General features: G+C 32.2%; 1 protein-coding gene across 1 annotated transcript in view; it reads right to left on the bottom strand.

Annotated features, from left to right (window-relative positions):
• Positions 1-265: 265 nt before the first annotated feature.
• Positions 266-22,383, bottom strand: part of LOC413183 (G1/S-specific cyclin-D2) — a 46,667-nt gene continuing 24,549 nt past the window's right edge. The window contains exons 3-5 of the mRNA XM_396634.6: positions 7,841-8,003; positions 2,320-2,465; positions 266-1,113 (exon numbers count right to left, since the gene is read on the bottom strand). Of these exons, the coding sequence (XP_396634.2) occupies positions 907-1,113; positions 2,320-2,465; positions 7,841-8,003 (516 nt within the window). The 3' untranslated portion in view covers positions 266-906. The remainder of the gene's footprint in view (positions 1,114-2,319; positions 2,466-7,840; positions 8,004-22,383) is intronic.

Raw genomic sequence — 22,383 nt, 5'->3', positions numbered from 1 at the left:
AGACGGACAAATAATCTATGTCAATGAAATGAGAACAAAACTGATCCCAATGTCTCGAATGATCAAATGCGCACAAATCTTCGTAAATAAAAACGCGTATAATTAAATAACAAAGTGGGTCCATTAAAAGCTTGGGCCCTCGTGTTTCGTCATTCGACTCTCTACATATACATATACATATATATATGTATGTATGTGTATATATATATATATATATAAAATTCTGCACGCGGAATTACGATTGGGACGATACTCGGTATGGATCGTTGCTCGATCCTTGAGTAAAAACTATAACAGCTATCGGTTAGCTTTATCTATACAGATCGGCTAAAACTCGTTTGCATCAATTGAGCTCTCGCGAATCGAGCACGTGAAAAATAATCTTCCATCGTTCAAACAATCGCCCGCTAAAATGGCGATGAATTAATCCTCCGATTAAAACGCACTACAGGAGGATTTGATTCAAAAAAAAAAGAAAAATATTGTCTCTAATCCCTCGATGTTCCTTAATTCGATTATCGACGAATGTACAAAATTCGTACAGAACACTATAATATCGAACACGTTCTGAGATGTCTCTCTTTATCTCTCTCTCTCTTTCTCTTTTCGAAGACGATTTTGTTCACAGTGATGACGAAGATAAAATCAAACGATTCGGTCGAGCAAGCATAACATATTCTGTGTGTCCTTTTTCCTTATATATATCTATCTTCTTCAGGAATTTTCTTCTTCAGCGTATTTCCTCACTCGAATTTTTTCTCTTCATTCTTCATTCATTCATCCTCTTCTCGGCCGAGGATTTCCCAGCATCGTCGTCTTCTTCGCTGCTGGGTAATATCCTTTCCTCCTCGGCTTCTAGGCTCAGCAGAGAGTCACCCTGGCCAGAGTTTCCCTCAGTGGCGTCTCTCAAAAATGGACGTCCCTCACGTCGGTCGGTGTTCCCGCCTTCTCGTGTTCCAGGATCTTCTCCTGGCTGGTTATCTCGTCCCCCAGAGGCCTTTGCGACGCACCCGATGATCCAGTCATCTGATGACCATTTCCGCCGGCACCATCAGCACCTACTGCTTGAGAAACCATCTCTTCGATCTGTTCCAAGCAACCTTGCAAATAATCCTGTAAAAATAAGGATAATAAATTTAAATTGAATAAAAAAAACATTAGATTATACATGAAATTATTATTTATATAAATTTAAAACTTTATTTTTATCATGTGATGTTCATTTATCATGTATATTTAATTAATTCTATTTTATTTATATTCAATTATTTAATGTATATTCTTCAAATTTTTTTTTATATAATAAAAGAAACAAAAATCTACGTAGACAATGTAATTAATTTAATCAAATTTGTATAATATAACTTTGATCGATAGAAAGAATTTTCAAGAAACAGTTTGAGAGATCATTCGCGAATCCAGCGAAGACGTCGCGCAAAAACGTGCTGATGAACGGAGTGTAGCAGGTGTCGGGCACATGTTTACAGAGAAAAAACCGACAGCGTGACAAGAAAGGGAAAAGACGATTCGAAACACGCGCAGACTATACATTCATAATGCGCCGAGTGCAAATAAAGTGCATGCGTGAATGGCTCGGCATGGGGTCTACGCCCTGTAAGCGCAATATTTTCGACGACCACATGTGTTTAGAAACAGGAAGAACGTACTAAGAACTATGTTGACCACCTGCCCCCTCTGTTCATTCATAATCTCGAATCGTTCAGATTCTTAAGAAAAGTGTAAAATGATAGTGTCTACTATGATTTTTCGATGAACAATTGAAAAATTAAAATTTACATTAGAAAATTAAAAGACTATTCACTTACTGTTAACTTAAAAGATATTCAAAATTCATTTTTATATTATTTCCAATAGTATATTTTTTTAGTTTAGACACATAGTATATTATAGTTTCTGTAGCTGTTTCTGTGATATATTTTTCTAAGATTTATAAATTCACACATTTATAAATTCATATTTTATATATTCATAAAAATAAAGGATTTGCAATTGCAGTAAAAAAAGTCATCAGTTTAACCTCAAAGAAGAAGAAAAGATTAGAAGTTCAATAGAAAGAATCAAGAGAATTTTGCAATTTTATTTGATCTGTTTATAATTAAACAAAAAATGTTTGATAAACTTACATGTTTTATACAGAAGGAGACAGGGGATATAGAAGATAAGGTTGTCATAGGACATTTACTTCCGACACTTGGGGTAAACCGGGTGCAAACCAAGTTGAGATTAAATCTATTCCTTGACACTGCTATATGAGGTTATTCTCGTGTATCATACAATAATATCAACACGAGGACAAACCTGTTCGATAGCCGTGATGCGAGTTAGCTCGTCGAGGAGGCCGGCCAGTCCGTAACCGCTTTTCCCTGTCCAATCGAGTCCGTGAAGGGCTGCCGCGACGCTCGCTGCCGCTATCATGCTTGGTGTGTACATCGAGAATTTGTACTCTGCAAAAAGAAATATAAATTGCATTAGTAATAATATTCAACAATTCCTTTCTTGTGAAAAATTATGATACTTCTGACTTGATGGTAATAAAAAAAATATAAAGTTGACTTTACAGAATTTAACATTTCTTTAAAAATATTCATTATCTATAATAAATTCTTTCTAAAACAAATTTTGTATTAGTTAATCATAATGTACATACATTTTTATTTGTATGTATATATATTTTTACCTTTTAAAATAATTCTTTCTGTGAGAAAATCTAATCATTTGTTTAATATAAAACATTCACCATGTGCACACAAAATTCCTCAGATCGTTCCTTAAATTCCAAACACACGTCTCAGTCATTCCAAGTAACACCCATACGGCATACGAAGTATCCAATTTCCCGAAACAGGTGGGGGGGAGGCATCTCCTGCCGAAATATCGAAAACATTAAACAAACTTAGCCAAAAAAAATAAGAAGCATAATTATTAAATTCAAAAATTATTTTCGAGAATACATCATGATGAAACAAATCCTAGAATTCCGCCTAACGATTCTTTGAATTGTTCAAGGTTAAAATCTGCTAATAGAACCGCAGGTAGACCATCCCAAGAAAAGGGCATTCGAAATGAGATTTATAACGTTGAAAAGTGCGACCTTCGGGAGGACCAAGCCCAAAGATTTCCAACAGAGCAAACACTATCGCACAATCTCTCCTCTGTCACATACTCGTTTCTCTACCGCTTCGAGTTTACTACATAGCTATAAGTTTAAAGCTTTTACCACCTTAGACATGATGTGCTAGCCTTAACATCACTATGAATGCCCAATGAAAACCGGACATAAACTAACGAACAATTAAGCCGATTGGTCATGGTATCTATGTTTTAGAGATACGAATTCCAAATGATAATCGTTGGCACATCTCTTAACGGTATCTTCTTCTAGCCAAAAAAACAGTGACCTGAAACTTTCTAATGCCTTTGTTGTCAGAAAAGGTTAATGTCCTCTTTTAGGAATAATTTACAAACTGAGAGAGAGAAAAAAAAAGACAAAAAAAGAACTGAGTATAAGAAATGTTGTGAATAAAAAGAATATTATTTTTCTTTTAGCATTGAAGATGAACAAATGTTAGAACAAATGTTATTTCTTATCATATTGATGAAAATAATCCTGAAATGATAGCATTATTTTTTCCAATATCAATTGTTAATTAAAATAATTTTTTTAAACTTAAAAACAAATTTTATTAAGTATTTGGAAACTTACAAATGGCCGTGCATATTCAATAAATATAATTTGAATAAGCGAGGAAAGATCGATTGGATGTGTCATTAAATCGATCCGTTTGATGAAACACGCTTGGTACAAGCAATTCAGCATCATGGTTGACGAGCAAACTATCGTAAAGCGCACCTTGAGGTCGACAATAAACGTGATAATCATTGACGTGATCGTATTCATCCTTTTACATCAGTAATATACCGGCGCATGTTTTGTCCGGATTTTTCTCAAACGCGAACGCTATTCATTCATGGAAAGATGGGAACAGGTTCCTGGACAACCGAAATGTCCGATGGACGAGATGAAATTGAACAGGCAACGTATATGTGAGCGCGTGCGCGCGTGCGCACAGCGTAATAAAGACATTAAGAATGGAATTCCACGAAGCCGCTCTTAAATTTGCAGAACCACGAAAAAAAGAAAAAGAAATTTATATATATATATATATTCTTATAGTCTGCGCAGGTGCGTTCTGTTGTCCTCATGGATCGTGAATTATTATTGGTAAACGGCATTCCTGAATATGAAGACTCTTATTCTTACTCAATTGATTCCGACTTCTTTTTTTTATTTTTAATTATTTCTTGATTATATTTGATTATTATGCTTTCCTTATTACAATTTTAATTTCAATTTTGACAACTTGTTTGATGTCATTGCTAAAAATTTTGTATTTTCTTTCATTTTCTTTCATTTTGATTTTCCTTTCTCCTTTTCTTTTATATTTTTATAATTATTCTCACAGAAGTTGAGTTTTTTTTTAAACATAATTCAATATTCGTTGAAACTTTTGTTGTTTTATTTTCAAGATTTTAGTTCTCTTCTTTTCTTGATGAATCTTTCTTAAAGTTCTATTTCGCATATTCTATCTTTCCTTCTCTTTTGCTTCGTACTTTACTGTTGTTCTCTTTAGGATGTCTCTTTTCCATCTTTCTTTAAGCTTCTTTTCATTCTCGTACCATTTCATTCTGGTTATGCTTTCTCAATACCCCTCTTTCTTGGGTTCCCTATTCTTATATTCTGCTTTTTTAGTTCCTTTCCTTTTTAATATCTTTTTGCCTCTACATTTCTTTTATTTCTGCTGTCTTTCTCCTTTTCTTTTCTTCGCTCCTGACGACTAAATTAAAATCTTTTCTTTACTTTTTCATCTGACATCTTTATTATATTCTCTTCAAAATTCATAATGGATTATAGCATGTGAGAAGTTTGATGCATTAAAAAAAATATCAGTTTCTTGAAGTGCATAGAAAATAAGATCAAATTTTTCTTTTCAATATAATAATTGAAAGATTTTTATATTTTTTTGCTATACAAATATAAATATATACTCCTGCAAATATATTGATTTATTTTAATGAAAATAACTTAATATAAAAAATTTAAATTTTAAAAATTGATATAATTAAAGTTTACCACTATAAAAATGAATTCCAAAATTATAAAGAAATTAAAATTCTCTTCCAAACATATTAATTCAATTCCAAGAAATCATAAAGTTGAATTTTAAATTTTGATTATCAATTTGATATATATAAATTAATAAAAGAAAAAAAGAAAAATACTTAATTCAGAAAGAGTATTAATCGATTGCATTAATCGGTTACATCTCGATCACGAAAATTTTTTGAATCGTGTCAATCATGTGTCGCAAGGGCGTGGAATCAAAAAAGGAGACGGGGAGGCAGCAGGTTCACGGACCTTCCGCGATTCAAGGAAGCGGCTGGAATTCGTGGCGCCGTTTGCTTCTCTTTTCGTCGCTGAAAAAGAGGGTCAACCGACTCGAACTGGACTCAGCCGAGCTACCTAGTTTGGCTCGTGAGAAACAATCATCGTCTCCCGGCCCGCTCCTAGTCTTTTCTCCTTCTCCACACGGGACCACCGAGTCGGCCAGACGGCGAAGGACGATGGTCCTTGCTTTTTGCCATCCCCGCTTGTAATAACAACCGACTGGAAGCGGCCAGAAGGGGATTTAAACGTGTCTCGCGATCTCGTCATGTCCGACGCCCCCTTCTTCTTTCTCTTCTTCTCATTCCTTTTCTTTTCTTCCTTCTCAAATTCTTTTCCTTTCTTTTTTAGCTTCTCTCTTTAGGTTCTGCGATTTTCCGACGAGATTCTGATGATTCCAATTTGGTAATTTCTGTTTTACATAAATATTAATCGTTTAGGTAATCATTTTGATGATCGAATTACAATAGTAAAATTATAATTCCATTTTAAATACAATAAAGAATGTGCATAGACGAGTCGCAACAGAATAATCATATGACTTATGATATATAAAATTTCATTATAAAATAAATAGCTGCAAAATAAGTGAGCTAATATCTTTGTTAAAACACAATCTTCAAGAATTCAATTAAAAAATGTTTGCAAATTGATATATAGAAAGATTAAATTTATTTTTTTTTTCATCTATTTTGCTACATTTGTATGTGTAATCATGTCCACAAAAAAAGATATCATAATTTCAATGATTTCATCATCAACGAAGAAAAATTTAATTAACCAGAAGAATTAATTAAAATTAAGTATGCTATATTACATATTTTACGTATCTCTACATATAATTGATTTCTTTATTTTTTTTAATCCTTTAAGTACTCATTAAAAACAATTAAATATAATTTATAATTGTAAATAATGTCATAAAATTTTTTACATTTATAAGATTGAGGTTATGATACATCACTTCGATGGGTTATTCCATTTAAATTATTAATTTATGTAAAATTATTTATTTTATGCATCTTATTATCAAATTATCTGTACTATTTATCTGTATTTATCTGTATTTATCTGTATTTATCTGTATTTACTAAAAAATTAAGAATCTATCAAATTATCAAATTATCAAGTAAAGCGCGCGAAATATGAATCATATTCTTATAGTTTCATTACATTATCTTTATGACAATTTTTACATATTGTATGATCCGTTAAATAAAGTAAAAAGAAGTGAAGATACAGAAGTACAGAGAGAAAAAGAAAGAGAGGAAGAGAGAAAGAAAAAATGAAACAATCGATTCAAAGTAGTTACGTGATGGTTTCCACCGGGTGCATTATACTACGCACCAGCATATTCATTAACGCGTGAATTAACGATGCATGTTCCCGATTGTTTACGATGCCGTGGCACGGTTCTAATGAGACTAACAATGAAGACTCGTGTAAAAATTGCATTTTAAAGCATATCGTATTTATCACGCTCCACGTGATATTATAATTTCTTATAATTTCTAATAGGCAAATTCTTCTAATATCGATAAAATTTAAAATTTGAAAATGTGAAAATTATGAAATTTATGTAACTTGTACATTAAAAATATATATTAATATATATTGTAATAAATATATATAAGATATAATATATATAAAATAATAATAATAAACTCATATTGAAAAATTAAATTAAAATTAATTTCATAATAAATTCTATTATAAGTAGAGATTAAGTATATGTGGATTAAAGAAATTTAAATCAAATGTTAAATATTTCCTGTGTTATAACAATGTATTAATAATAATTTCATACTTAAAATTCCGATTTCCAACGTAGATCATGCTCTTGACATAAAATTAGAAGTGATTATTTTCTCATGCAATTTTTGATGTGAAATCTATTAACCTAATAAGCCTAGCAACCTTGTTATATTCAAAACAGTATCCGTTCGAATAATTCTTTTTTTACTTAAAAAACATTAATAACTTACACACATACAAATTTATCTACGTTTAAAAAAAAAATAGAATTATTATTTTGTATACATACCTCAATTAATTTATTAATACACAATATGTATAAAAATTCAAACTAATAACTTATTGATAGTATTCTATATATTAAAATTTAAAATGAAAATTGATATATATCTTTTATATAGATAAATTATCCGAAATTTTGAAATTTAACCTAATCTTGTTCAACGTAAATCTATTTCACACTATGGCTGCCACAATAAAGAAGAAACTGTTCATATTATTTATCTTAGTTCTCTTAAATTTTCTATGGTGGAGCGCATGCGCATGCGCATGCGTCACGCACATTCGTCCCACATACATAAATAAATATGGCGGTTCAGTATAATCGTGATCATTTCTCACCTCTTGCACTAAGAGCGATGAAAGTTTGCGCGTGCCTTCTGACCATTACTGGATCCCAAGTACGTGGTACTGGCAGTCTGCTCAGGATGTGCATCAAAAAGTCACCAGGCGTTACGGCGGATAATTCCCATTTCAGCTTCGATACGACCAACTGTTCCCACCTCTGCAACAATCAGAAGAGAACAGGACCCGTTTAGACGATCGCCATTATCCATCTTGTTACGTTGGCGGGATTTTCGTATTGGGAATGTATTTCAAGGGGTTGGACGTAGGTGGATGGGTAGGTGTGCCAATAGTGCATAGAAACGGATAAGGCAATGACTCTCTGTTGTATAAAAGACTATCGCATCGTTGTTTGTGATTTTTAAGACTGCATCGTTGTTTGTGATTTTTAATCTTTTATAAATAGATTGGATACATTATAAATTTATTATATAAGTTTTTGAACAGTTATTAATTTAAGAAATCACTTTAATTCCGAGTTTTTTCTCGTTATAGCTTTATTAGAAATTACTGAAATCAAAAGTTGAATAATGTCGAAAATTTAGGTTATAGACATAACCTAAAATTACTATAAAATGCAAAATTGAAATTTTAAAAGCATTTTTACGTTTAAAATTATTTTTAAATTATATATTCGAATCATATATTAAAATATTTCACACAACACGTGATATGAATATAAGAAATTTTTCATCTTATGTATTTAATGTGGTGAATATCGTACACATTATATGGTTCGATATACGTTAAACATCGTAAATATGTATATTATATATATATATATTGTTCATATCACATTCAATATATGGACATCCTTCACTTTCCGTATTTAATAAGCTTGATATTATTACACTGCGTAATTTACATATTGGATATTTTTCATATCACGAACGATATCGAGTGTTTCGCAAGTATTAAATGTGCTACCGTGGGATCCGTTACGTTAAAACGTAATCAAGATAAACATTAAAAACATACAATTATATGAAATTTTTTTCAAACTTAAAATCAAGTTCTTATATCAGAACTTATGTATTATTATTTTTCTTCCTTTTTGTTTTTAATAATTTGTTATTAAAATGACAAAAATTATTGTTTGTTATATATTCATTAATGTGACTAAAAAGTATAAGCTTGGATTAGAATAATCTGAACTTATATTAATATAACCTTAAATATAATCTTTTCATGTATAGAATCATAAAAATGAAAGATGTTTTTGCTTCAAGGTGAAAATATATTTATTATTAATAAAATTTTGAGGAAAATTAAAAAGGAATTTCACTTATATTTATATATATATATATATTTTTATTTATATTAATCATTAAAATACTTTTTTAAATATACTGCAAGAAATTCCAAAAGTACATTATTTCCTTTTATTCACAGCTCAGGTCGCAAACGACCCAATCACAACCAGTCAAAGGTTAAATACCAGGTATCGAATATTTCCTCCGTCATATTACGTATATTATTTGTTCCTGTTATAGGTCTCAACCTGCATTAAATATCCTGCGTTATCCACGCAAGACCCATTTAAGTTCGCATACTACGCTCGTTTCCTCAGCCGTTTGTGTATCGCCGTTCTCGATCGTAGTAAATGTGTGTACACATACGCTCACTGTTTCCTTTCCTTCCCGCGGATGCGTTGCTCGCTCGAGTACGTCGTAGTACCCTCGTTTTCTCTCGACCGTGAAATTACACGGCGGCTATACTACGTGGAGTACTACGCGTCCTTCGGCTTGATTAAAAGTCCATTGAATTTGGCGGGATATACTATACACGTTACTACTCAAGGCTCTGAAAGTAAAGTATCTCTTACGAAACGGCGTGACGTGACGTGACATGACTTTCGTACCATTTGCCAAATAAAGCACGATGGCCTCGCGAGTCTCGCTTCTTAATGAATTTGCCATTAGTATCGAAATTTTTTTCGTGGATAAGTCTTGAATTCTTTTGATCGGTATCGAGGAAATAATGATGCGGAGGTTAGAACGAAGATTACTAGGGACTTTTTGTCTAGTAATTTAAAAATACTTGAAAATCAAAGAGTTTATGATATAATGTAGAGGTTAGAATAAAAATCATGAACATGAATCTTTTAAATCATTCGTTTTTTTTTAATTACTTGAAAAATAGAATAGGAATTATTGAATTATATATTTTATAAAATATATATTAATAGATAAATGAAATTATAATTAATTTACAAATTCTTCATTTCATAAATTATTGATATAAAAAGACGAATTATTTATAAATAATATATCAAAGATTTATATATTTACATTTATTTTTCTTCTTAATTCATCTCCCATTAATTTTTCATCTTCGAAGAGATAGAACTTCATAATAAAGAGCAAATAATACGAACATATACAGTAACATGATGCGTCATTGTAAGTGAATGAAACAAAGACGCGCAGTGATATAGGCGTGATTTTTACGCGACTGATCGTCAAGTAGTCTTAGACTCTATAAGTTGCACCGTATAGATAACTGTGATTCGTGAAAACACAAAAATAACTCGTATTTAACAAGCATTTAATTTTTTTCAAGTATTTTTTAAAAAATAATTTATTTATTTATGACAAAAATAATTAATATTATGCTGAAATGTGATAACAATTAAGATTTAAATATTAATTACATATAAATATTTATAATCTTAAATAAATTATTTTTTTAAATTCTGTCATTTTTTAAATGCTATTAAATTTTAAATAAGAATATCTTAAATCTTAGAAACATAATAAATATTAATAACAGTTAACACACGTATCTCTAAAACTGAAGTCAAGAGATGATCTTATATCTATAGACAAAATTATTCTCAGGTTGTCGACCTCGACAAAACATCTCGAGGTCACTGAAATCGCTAAGAATCAACCGCTTCGTAACTTCTCAACGTTTCTATAATGTAGCTTCTGGCGTGGAGAAAAAGAAAAAAAAAAATTGCCCTTCTATACCTAGTCACTTGCCGATCCCCAAGCCACTCGTGGTCATCAGAAGTCGCTTGGTAAAAAGAGTTATACATGTTATACATGTACACGTAATGTCTCATCAATGCTCACATATACTCGTATCATACTTGTGTGTCATGGAATGCGTGACGGTGCAACGACGCAATGCTACGCACGCCACGGTACGGTGCGTACGCGAGCGTAAACGTAACGATTCCGCGGGAGGCCAACGATCCACTTCAGGGATACGACGTTTACTATTTATAAAGTAACTCGTTTGTTGCGGTTGTCTTGATAGTCGATGATCGGGGCTACCCGGCGAGACAACTTCGTACACATAGGTTAAAACAAGTCGGTGCTCTCGGTCTGCCCTCTGGTGAGCCTGCATCTAGTTACTTTTATTATATCCTATTGGAATATCTGGTGTCATGGCGCGAGCATCAGCCCCAGTGTGTTAGGTTAGATGATGCAACGATTGCACTTGTATATTTGCATTTTTCCACGATGGATCTGGTGACGGTTTACGAAACGTTCTCACGAAAAGACGAGTTTACTCGGTCGGAATGTTAGAAACCCTCTTTTTCCATTCTTCTATCTTTATGCATATGTACACATACTGTATAGGGAATTTTAAAGTGATAGAACAAAAATTTGAATGTATGTTTTGCGTATCAAAGTATGCGATTACAATACTGGTCAGTGAGATTATTATTTATAAATAGACATCTTATTATGTATTGTTAAATTCGTTTCAGGATTATTTATTAAAATTTATTATATTATTATCAGTTTTATTATTATCACTAATCCTAACCTATATCGTTATTTAAAGAATTTCTAATAATTAAATAACAGGAAATAATATTGAAAGAAAAAAAAAAAAGAAAGGAGAAAAAGAAGGAGCATTGGACAAACATTGTTGAATAGGTCAATATTGCTTTATATTACCATTTAACTGGACTTCCTGTTAGCTTTTACCTCGATATACGTTATCGAGCACGAAATCGAGAGAGAAAGTCGATACCGAGGTTGAAACAGAAAGAACAAGGAACACACCACGAGACGTGGAATATTCGAGTTCTACACACATGCTATGTCACAGGTGCAGATCTATGGATGTGTAATAAGTGTGTAAAGTGGTAACAGGGACGTAACGTAACTTCGATGGAACATTTAAGAATAAAGGAAGAACTTAATTAAAAAATCAACTAAACTTATTAACAATTTAATTTTTTCTTTCTCATATATAAATAATTTTTAAAAATGATTGAAATATCTTATTTTGTGATATTTAAATTGTAAATAACTTATAATATATAATATATAATATTAATATTTTTTTATAAAAAAGAGATCTTGTAAAAAAAAATATAAAATTTGTTATTTTTTAAAGATATCCATTATGAATCTCGATTATCACGTATATTTCTGCATATTCTTTTACTCTGATATACAATATAATATGTTACGTACAAAATATATTTAAAATAATATGTTTTGTGCATATACTATATTTGCATCAAATACCAGTTGCAACGAATAATAATTCAACGATCGATGAGAAAAAAAGGGGACCAGGAAGAGAAGAACATGAACATTTCAAAAATCTCGGAGACTGGTTCGGACCGGTTGACAAAGTGAGAATAGAAAAGCTGATTGCCAACATCCGGAATGGACGCATTCCATATGAAGAAGATAAGAGAGGATATATAAAAAAATTATCGCATCGCTGGTTGCGAATTCTTTTTTTTTTCATTCTTTTTTCAAAATTATTTGCATTCCAAGTTCTAAAAATTCTAATTTATCAAAAAATGATACAAAATGTCATCAATATGCAAAATATGTACAATCGATATTAACCTTTTTAAAAAAATAACATTTAATATGCAATGATTACAACATATGTTAAAATATATTTTAATGAATAAAAAAAAAATGTGAGAATTCATAGATATATTATTTATAAGAAATAATCTTGAGCATATAGAATAAAACGTTTTTTAAATGCAAGAATTCGTATATAATAAATTATTCAACAATATAAATTCATATATTCATCGTCATTTGCTTGGAACAAGACTTAATGGTATTAACATACGAATCAGTATGTCGAGGTTTATCTTCAAGTTGGTTTTTCTAATAATACGGTATTTCGTATGGTTAACTGGTAGAATGGGGCATCGGATAAAAGAATAAATCTTAACATTTCAATCCTTCCCAAATATTCACATTTTCAGAGAGATTATTTATAAAATTATTTCTATACATACATTACATGATTGAAATCGGTTACACACTTTTAAAACATTATATAGAATAATTAAATCGATAAATTCAAATTATTTTTATAATCGAAACGATAATCTACTCCTTACGTTACGTTATTTAATTTCTGACTGAACACGATGCGACGTAAATGTAACGTGAGAAACATTGTAAACTAAGTCACGTTCAAGGATCTAAAGAAGTTACTTGGAAAAAAGGAAAAGAAGGAAGGAAGGAAGTGAGTGAGTGAGTGGGGGCGAAGGGGACAACTTGATACGTTACTGGGTATTCATGGTATTGCGGTAGTGCGTATCGTGTGTACGCGTGCTTTGCGTAGACGTGTACGCATGCGCACGCACGAATGACGCAACGCGTGTACATGCGTGATCCACGTGCAATTTAACCCTTTGTGGTCTCGTCTGGCAGGATTCGAAACCATAGTTCGTTATTATCTTTGGATCGAATTTAATGAACGAAAAAAATACGATTAAATAGTAATGTAATATACTATTACTACTACTGAAAAAAAGATATAAAAAGGTATATGTACTCAAAAATATTATATGCGAAAAATTATAGAGAAATTTAATTGTCTTGTAGAACAAAGATTTTATCTGCCTTTATTAATTTATAATCTTTTAAATCGAATTGTGGATAGAAAATTCATTCTATATATATTTTTAATAAAAATTCGAAACGAAAAAGAATTTTTTAACAATATATATCCTGCGATTTTTGAAATAGCAATCATAAAGATACCGTTAGCACGTTCTAATTTCTGGAATTCATAATAAGAATTAAAAATATAATTTCCTTTCTAATAATAGGTATTAAGATTTATACTCGATTACATTAAATAGCCGATTCGAAAAATTGATAAGATTGATAAGATCTAAAATTAAGTTCAAGCTGATCAATATAACGGATTTTGAAAATAACGAAGATTATTTATTAGATGTATGTATATACTTATTGAGAAATCATCCTTTCATCGTGTTATGCTGTGCGCTTGTTCGTATTAACGACCATCCAGTCGTTTTTTATTACTTCAACTTCACTTCCAATCTGGATCATTCATCACAAATTGCTTGTCACCGATTATATGATCATAACCAAGAAGGCATATCCGATTTACTGACAACGTGTAACATGTAATACAATTTATTTTATCCTCTTTCTTATCATCGAATTATTTTATGTAATAATACAACGTCAAAATCTAATATCTAATTTGTATTAATTTTTTAAAGCACGATATTCTTTTCTCTTTTCTATTTTTCTATTAAATTAATTTTACGTGAACAATCGTGTTAAAAATATATATATATATATATAACCAGACAATTATTTTGATTTTAATTAGAGAAATATACGAGAGAAATTTGAAGATTTTTTTTTTTTCACATCTAATTTCCAAGAATACTTGGGAAAATTAGATTCCGTAGCTTCACGATGCAATTTAAACAACTGATATATCAAGGAACGCAGGATAAATTACTGACATATGTTGCAACCACACAGATAAGACATCGTGTGAAATCGGATAATAATAAAGCCGCATAATAATTACGGTTATTTGTCATAATTACACGGGATCCAACGCGTTACATCGCGTTTCCATGTCCGGGAATGACGAATTTCAAAACGTCCATATGACGAACAAGAGAGGGTGGAGAAAGATCAGGTGGTGAATGGTCTTGTAACGGAAGTGACCATCAATTCATCTTCGAGATTATCATTGAAAATTCGATTGCAATTTTTTTCCTTCCCCTTCACCGACCATTCCATTTCGATTTCTCCATTCGCGTGCCTTGTTTATGCAAATTTATAACCAATTTCGAATCCGAATCGAATAATTTTTCATTTTTCTTCGATCGATCGAAACTATCTTAATCGCTTGATCAAACGGTATATCGAGAAGAAAGAAAGAAAGGAAAGGTTGGAAGGAAGGAGAAATCGATTTTTTGGCAACAGGAGCGGGTCGAATTCTAGACAGACCGCGAGGAACCAGGACGAAAACTGGCAACGAGACTAACGGACAATAGGTTTCCTTGAGAGAGGAGAAACGCGGAGGGTTACGTCCCTGCCATTACCTGGCCGGTTCCGAGAAACCGGGGGTCCGATTTATCTGGTTCGCAATGAGGAATCGATAGAAGGTGGCCTGCAACGAAAAGGTGGATGCCGGTCTGCATACACGGTGTCCACGAATCAACTATCCCGTGAGAAATTTCTCTTTCGAATTATCCGAATGGAAAAGTTTCACTTTTTACCTGTGAATTTACATTTAAGATTACAATTATTTTGAGAATGTCTATAAGATTAATAAATTAGGAAAATTTGATAAATAATTTTTTTTTCAAGAATTGATTGAAAAGAAAAAAGGGGGGGAATTTTAAATGGATTTTCAATAATTTTTAAAAACGAATTTAAGTGTTAAGTTTAATAGACGAAAATAGAATTGTTGTTTCGAAGAATCTAGATTTAAAAATACGTTTTGAAAATAGTTATAGATACGTAGTTCTAGTTTCTCGAAACACCACGTATTTTATGGGCAGTAAATGTAGCAAGTGGATACATCGTAGAACGGACAGTAGATTAGATAACGGAATGTAAATTTTATGTAGAGTGTAACGATAAACTCGCGGAGCAAGAATTTCTTATTAAAAATTTATACATGTTTCGGTCTTTTCTTTTCTTCTTTTTTTTTTATTTTTTTATTTTTTTTTATCCAATTATTTTTGCTGTTTTTATTCCGCTCTATGATTTATCGGACACTCTGTATAACGTATATTCCATTACCTAAACTAGTATCCATGTTGTGGCATACAAATTACCATGATTGTCAAAAAATATCTTGCTCTTATTATTCGCTATTCGACTCGCATAATTCAAGCACACAAGAGGAAAAAAAAATATCAGAGAAAATATATGAATCATCCTCTCTGCCCATAATATGCCCCCAAATGACTTACAATTAACGCATTATATATATATATCTTTAATGTTAATAACAAACTATTAATGATCATCTGTTTCAAACATAACCTCAAATCTAATCCAATCCCAAAGAAATTCTAAATTCTAAATTTTCTCCTCCTCGCTCTTCCTTCCTTTCTTTCTTTTTTTCTTTCCTTTCCTTCTGATAAATGAAACAAAAATAAGCCGACAGGTGGCGGCACTAATGACTACTTAAATGGCGCGGAACAGTGAGGACACCGAGTGGATGCAAGAAGGCAGAAGGAAGGCAGAGAGAAGAGAGAGCCAGAGAGAAAGTGAGAAGAAAAGGTAGAAAACAAGCCGACGGGAATGTAGAAGCCAGAGGAGGAAGACCACCACCACCACCACCACCACCACCTCTTCTCGATTGGGCGAGCGGAGAGGTGGGGTGAAAGAATGATGCAGGATCGAAGGGCGGCGCCTCTGAGCAAGGTGTTTACCATTCCGGCCAAAAATAAAGTACAAAAGGGACCAGGGGTATATAGGAGAGGCGCTCCTTCTTCCCCAAGCGTAACTGGCAACAAAAAGCAGAATCACCGCTCCGCGGCATTCCTTAGCCCTCCATGGGCGTAAAGGCATTCCCCGTGGAGGGGGGGGAAGGACCCTCGTTGGAGACGAAACGGTGCTCGAGGGGTCGTTTTCTGGTCCTTCTAGTAGCCATCTATGGCCTTCGCCGGCTTAACGTTGGCCAACGCCACTTCCAGGAACCGTCACACCACTACTCTCCTCCGCCAGGACATCTGCTCCGATTACCGGTGTATACTTTGGGTCCTTTTTCGCACGTAAGGGACCCGCCTTTTGTATCGGGCACGATCCACACCGTCAGCCACCGTTCGCCTCTCTCTCTCTCCCTTTTTTATCGACCGAACAGAGCGATATATGAACACCGTATATGTGTCAGGAAAGTTTTGGCCATGTTTCGATTTTGAAGATTAATTTTAAGTAATTTTGAGTGGATATTAAAGCTTATGGATGCAACTTATGGATATTTGCATGTGATAACATTATTAGATAGATTAAATCGATTATTTATTTTCGTTTTAATTTGGAGAAATCGATCGGTTAGTTTGATGACCTAATTTATCGAATGAGAATAAGATAGTTGAATATATAGGTTAGAGTGTATAATTTTTTTTTTTTCATACAAATTTTATTTTATCGCGATAAGATAAACTTGGCAATACTGTTGATTGTTATTTAAAAAATTAATATTGGAGTTTGCTCGAGAAAATTGAAATTTCGAATAAAAAAAATTCAATACACATATTTATATATTTATTTAGGATAGTCAAAAGAGGCTCTGTAGTGTATATTACGAAGACTCCTATCGATTCCTTTCCAGGAATCGTGTAGGACATCTGCTTCGAATATCGACTTTTATTTATGTATGTGCTTGTGCATGATTGTAGAAGATATATTTTTCCACTTTTAAATAAATCCAAAAGAAAATATTATTGATTCGCTATCATGAATACAGTTACTATTTAACTATCAACTATTTAATCAATTGATTATTTATAATGCATGAAATATTAATTTGTAGAAACAAAAACGAAAAAAGATGTTTCATATACAAATAATTTCAGATTTTTTTTTTTTTAAATATAATCAAATCATATTTTTCTTATACTTTTAATTATAATTAAAAAAAATTATAAGAAGATAATATTCAAACGTGATTTTTTTTAACGCGTGATTAAATTAATTTTCAAAATTTCGATTTCTCGATTATTAGATAAAAAAAATGGATTGTTTTTGCAAGTCTCAATAATTTGTGACCCATCTTGAAAGATATTATTGAATGGTGGAAGTTGTTAAAGAACTCGTTGCAACCTTGTCCGACTTGTTTCTACGTTCACTTTGGAGAAGAACGGCGGTGACCTCATCGTGCGTGTCTGACGTGGTACTGGCAACGACTACTGATTCCTCGAGACGGCCGCACGTGGTCTGCTTTTTGTCAGAATTTTCCTCGTTTCGCCATCATTTCTCTATATTAATCATTTCCCATATTATTCCTTTCCAAACAAGTCTTTCGTTCGAGTAGGAATGAAAAACTGTAAATTGATTTTATCAATTTATTCTTTGCATAACCTCTTTTCTTTGTTTGGGAAATAATTTAATTCTAATCTTCCAATTAAATTTTTCGTCCTTTTATTTTATTTTACTTTTGATACAAAAATTGGGAAAAACCAAAAATCTGTAGATTTTGGATATTTATAATAAACGAAACGTTTCTGTTTCGACCAAGATTTTTTAATTTTTATTTTTCTAAAAGTAAAAAAAAATATATATATATATATATAGATCTTCGTAATTTTTTTTTTTTTTTAATTTGAAATCTTTTGAAAAAAACGAAGCTAAGATGTATGAGATAATATTTCTTTCTTTCCTTATTACTTTACTGTTCAAATGATTTTAGCGTTCAAGAATTTTTTTTAATATATTCATAAAGTTGAAAGACTTCGAAGATTTATAAATTTTTCAAAAAGTACATATATTATTCAAAATTTGAAAAAAAAAAAAAAACAATTCTGAAACTATTTACATCTACCCATTCTCATTGCGCTTGAAAATGATGGCTCGAAAAAAAAACTTTTTAATTTCTAGAAAGGTGTCAACGCACCGTAAATTATATACATATTTCTGGCTACGGGTACCCGCATATTCAATCGTCGTCCAAAATTATGTTTTATATTATTCGAAGAAATTGAAAAGGTATACGCGATCGGTTGCCCATTTTTCGAAGGGTTACACCCGGGAAAACGTTAATTAACATTCACTTTGTGTCCTCGAGTCGAGTTTCCTCGAGACTTTCTTCGTATTTTCGTAAGATCGATCGCTTCCTGCTTCGACTTCATCGAAGTGGTGTTGTGCTCGAATCCTTCGTTTCAATTATTATTTAACGCAATCCCTTTTTACGAGAATTCTACCCGTCGTAAACGGATGCATCTATTGAGATATTTTTTTCTGAGAAGAACAATTTGGGAGGAAAATTTTGTCACAGAATATTGTGAACGAATAACTTAATCATTCGATTAAAAATTATATCTATAAACAAAGAAGATTTGGAAGAATATACTTTGTATAAGATTTAAGTATATAATAATTATTATTATTATTGTAAACCACATATTAGTTAATTTAATGAAAGATCTATTTTTCAAAAGCTTTGAGAATATTATTTACATCATATACTTTTCTCAACTAAAAAAAAAAATAGTCTTTTTTAATCAACGTTCGTAATAATTGAAAATCCAAAATCCAAATATTTCTCTCGTTATATTGCTCCAAAACGTCAACGGAAAATTCCTCGAGTATCCCGAGAACTATCTTAAGTAAAAGTATTCACGGATGAATGGATAATTGGTAAGTGAAAAAGAAAAAAAAAAAATCGAAACGATTTCGAGAATGGTTCCTCGAAAAATGCAAACTTCCGTTTGCACAGGCTACCGTGTTACGTCACGAGGCCCCCCCCTTATACGATACAAGCCCCCGATCAAAACCGATATTTGATCTTCGTAAACCGGATGTTCGTAAATATTGATCGAGCCAAGGCCAGATATGCCGGGAGAATTGGCTTTCTAACTTCTAAAAAGCGACAGCCGCCCGATTCTTTCTTTCTTTCTTTCTTTCTTCGTCCCCGTTGGATGGATCACAACCACGTGTCCTCCTTCTGGAACCCTTCCCTCCAGAAGAACGATTGTTTTCGAGATTTTTTCGAGGATTGATCGATTTCCTCGAACACGTTTAAATTAATACGAATCGTACAATTTTAAGATTTTTATTACGCAGATTTTTTATTCATTTATTAAGAAATGGGAACAGTGTGTCCAGAATTCTTGCATTCAATATTCTCCTTTCGTTTTTGAAATTCACTATCATTGTATTATGAATGATAAATTTACGAGAAGTTTTACGAATTCTTTTTTTTTTTTTTCATCGAGTCAGGCAAGATTTTTGAGTTAAAAAATGAACGTACGTATAATATTCCTTCCTATAAATATAAAAATTGCTATGTAATTACAGCAAATGTTTCGATAAATTTTTTCTAATGCTTTGGATCAGGATATTTAAAAAAAAAAAAAAGCGAGGACGCAAAATGGGGGATGGGAGGAGGGAGGGGACAATATATCCCATCCCCCTTTCGCGCCTTTTCACACTAAAACCAAAATGTAAATTGTGAAACGTTCGCGGTTACAACAACATCTGCATAACCTTTAAGACCCGTGCCGTCCCCTTTGTTCTCTGAAAGTTTGAAAAAATCGTAAGCACAATGCGCGCTCGTTTGAAAGATAAAGAAGAAGAGTCCCGCGTACAAGAAAGAAGCTAAACGCATAAAATACTTCCTGCAAGCTACGATGCATTACGAAATGTTAACGAAGCAATCTTTGTTCGTTCGTAAAACGATTATTTTCGCGGCCGAGCCCATTGTTCCAAAGTATATACGACAACCACGGTGTTTCAACGAACTTAAGGGACACGTTCGGGCTCGCCTCGAGTTGCAAAATTGCCTCTCTCTCTCCCTCTCTCTCTCTCTCGCTTCTCTCTCTCTCTCTCTCTCTCGCTTTCTTCATCCTCGATTTTGTTTTTGGGTCCCAAGCTACGTGATCGGTTTTCGCTTTGAACCGATACACACACTGTGTGCACACGCCTCGTCCTCCTACACCAAGGTAGGTTACACGAAGTTATGTTGACACACTTGAAATTTCTCTATTTCATTGTTGAAGAAATAAAACGCGCGCGTTTCTTTCTTTTTTTTTTCTTTCCTTTTCTTTTCATTCGTCATTTCCAGAATCGCTTCTTGGAACGGATTATGGAATGTTGTTGCGAACATTCAACAAACGAGAGGAATCGAAAGTTTTAAAAGTTTCTTTAAACTTTTGCTTTTTATCGTTAAAAAAACGCGTTTCTCTTTGCAACTTATTTTACGAAAGAGAATTCAAAAGAGATTCGTATTCAAACGAGATTCGAACGGAAGCGCGAGATTTTTTTTTTGAAAGAAAATTTTTTTAAAATCAAAAAAGAGAGAAGAAAAGAAGGTTGGCGAGTTTACGTAATATGGAATAATGAATATGATAAACTTGTGTGTTTATTGTGATGGAAAAAATATATATATATATATGTATTCACTTTTGTTGTTGTATTGTAAAGATGCATCTCTTTATAAGAAAGGAAGGAAGTTGCAAATTATTGCAATTATTATATAGATAAAAGCGAGGTGGAAATCATTTTGTTTTGAAAAAAAAGAAAAAAAAGAATCGTTTGGGAATCGCTGATTTAAATGGAAAAGGAGGAGGATTTTGGTTTAAATGTCAGCCATTGAACGAAGTTTAGGATATCGGTGGAGGAAGTTGGTGAATTTATATGGAGGAGCAGTCGTTGACCTTTTGGTTAACTGGCGAACTTGGTTCATTGACACTCGTCGGTGTTGAAGAAGAATTTTTAACATATTCCATCGTATATTTATCAAATATATATATATATAAAATTTAAAATTATCATTTTTTTTATTGGATTGAATTTTAATTAACCAAATTAAAAATGGAATGTATAAAAAGTATTTAAAATTTGTTGTGCAAAAATGAGAAGGAAAAAAATTCTTTTTCTTCATATCTGCTCGATATTTTTGAAGGGGGAAGGATGTATTTGATTTAAAAAAAAGAAAAGAAAAGAAAAAAAAAAGAAAATTCGAATTCGGTTTACGCTCGAGGATAATCACATAGAAAATAATGATTGGTATTAAAACGATATTTAAGGTCGACAAGGTTAAATTAACATAAATGTCATTTTGAAATAATGACACGCGAACGATGATTGTTCTTTTAAGAGGAACGATTTAATTTCCCCATTAAAATTCAAAGTTAAGATTGTAAACAGTTGTCACAATCGTGACAGTAAATGAATTCAAATTGCACATTAACGTGCCTATCTACCGTTTTCCTCATCTTTATGTAACGCGTTCAACCGCCAAGGGGGGGGAAAAAAAATGCATGTGTATCTAATTTAAATATTGTCACTTCCTTTCCGGTAAAAAACCGTTTTCGACATTTCTCTTACGTAACCTTTCCCCCTCCCCCTCCATGCCCACATTTCTTTTCACTTCCATTCAAAGAAGAAATTCCATTCAAAAAAAAAAAAGAACCGAATAAATAAAACCATCAACAAGTAAATTAATTCCTTCCTTCCTTCCTTAAAAAAAATCTAATCTTTCGAAAGGGATAAAAATTTTCAGTTCCAGAAAGCTGTCCATTCAGAGTGTTTCGATCGCCTAAATTTCTTCATCGAAGGATGGAACGGCGAGGAAGCATGGCC

This window comes from Apis mellifera, linkage group LG8 (genome assembly GCF_003254395.2).
Source record: "Apis mellifera strain DH4 linkage group LG8, Amel_HAv3.1, whole genome shotgun sequence".
NCBI lineage: Eukaryota > Metazoa > Arthropoda > Insecta > Hymenoptera > Apidae > Apis > Apis mellifera.
This window is presented reverse-complemented; position numbering and strand designations above follow the sequence as displayed.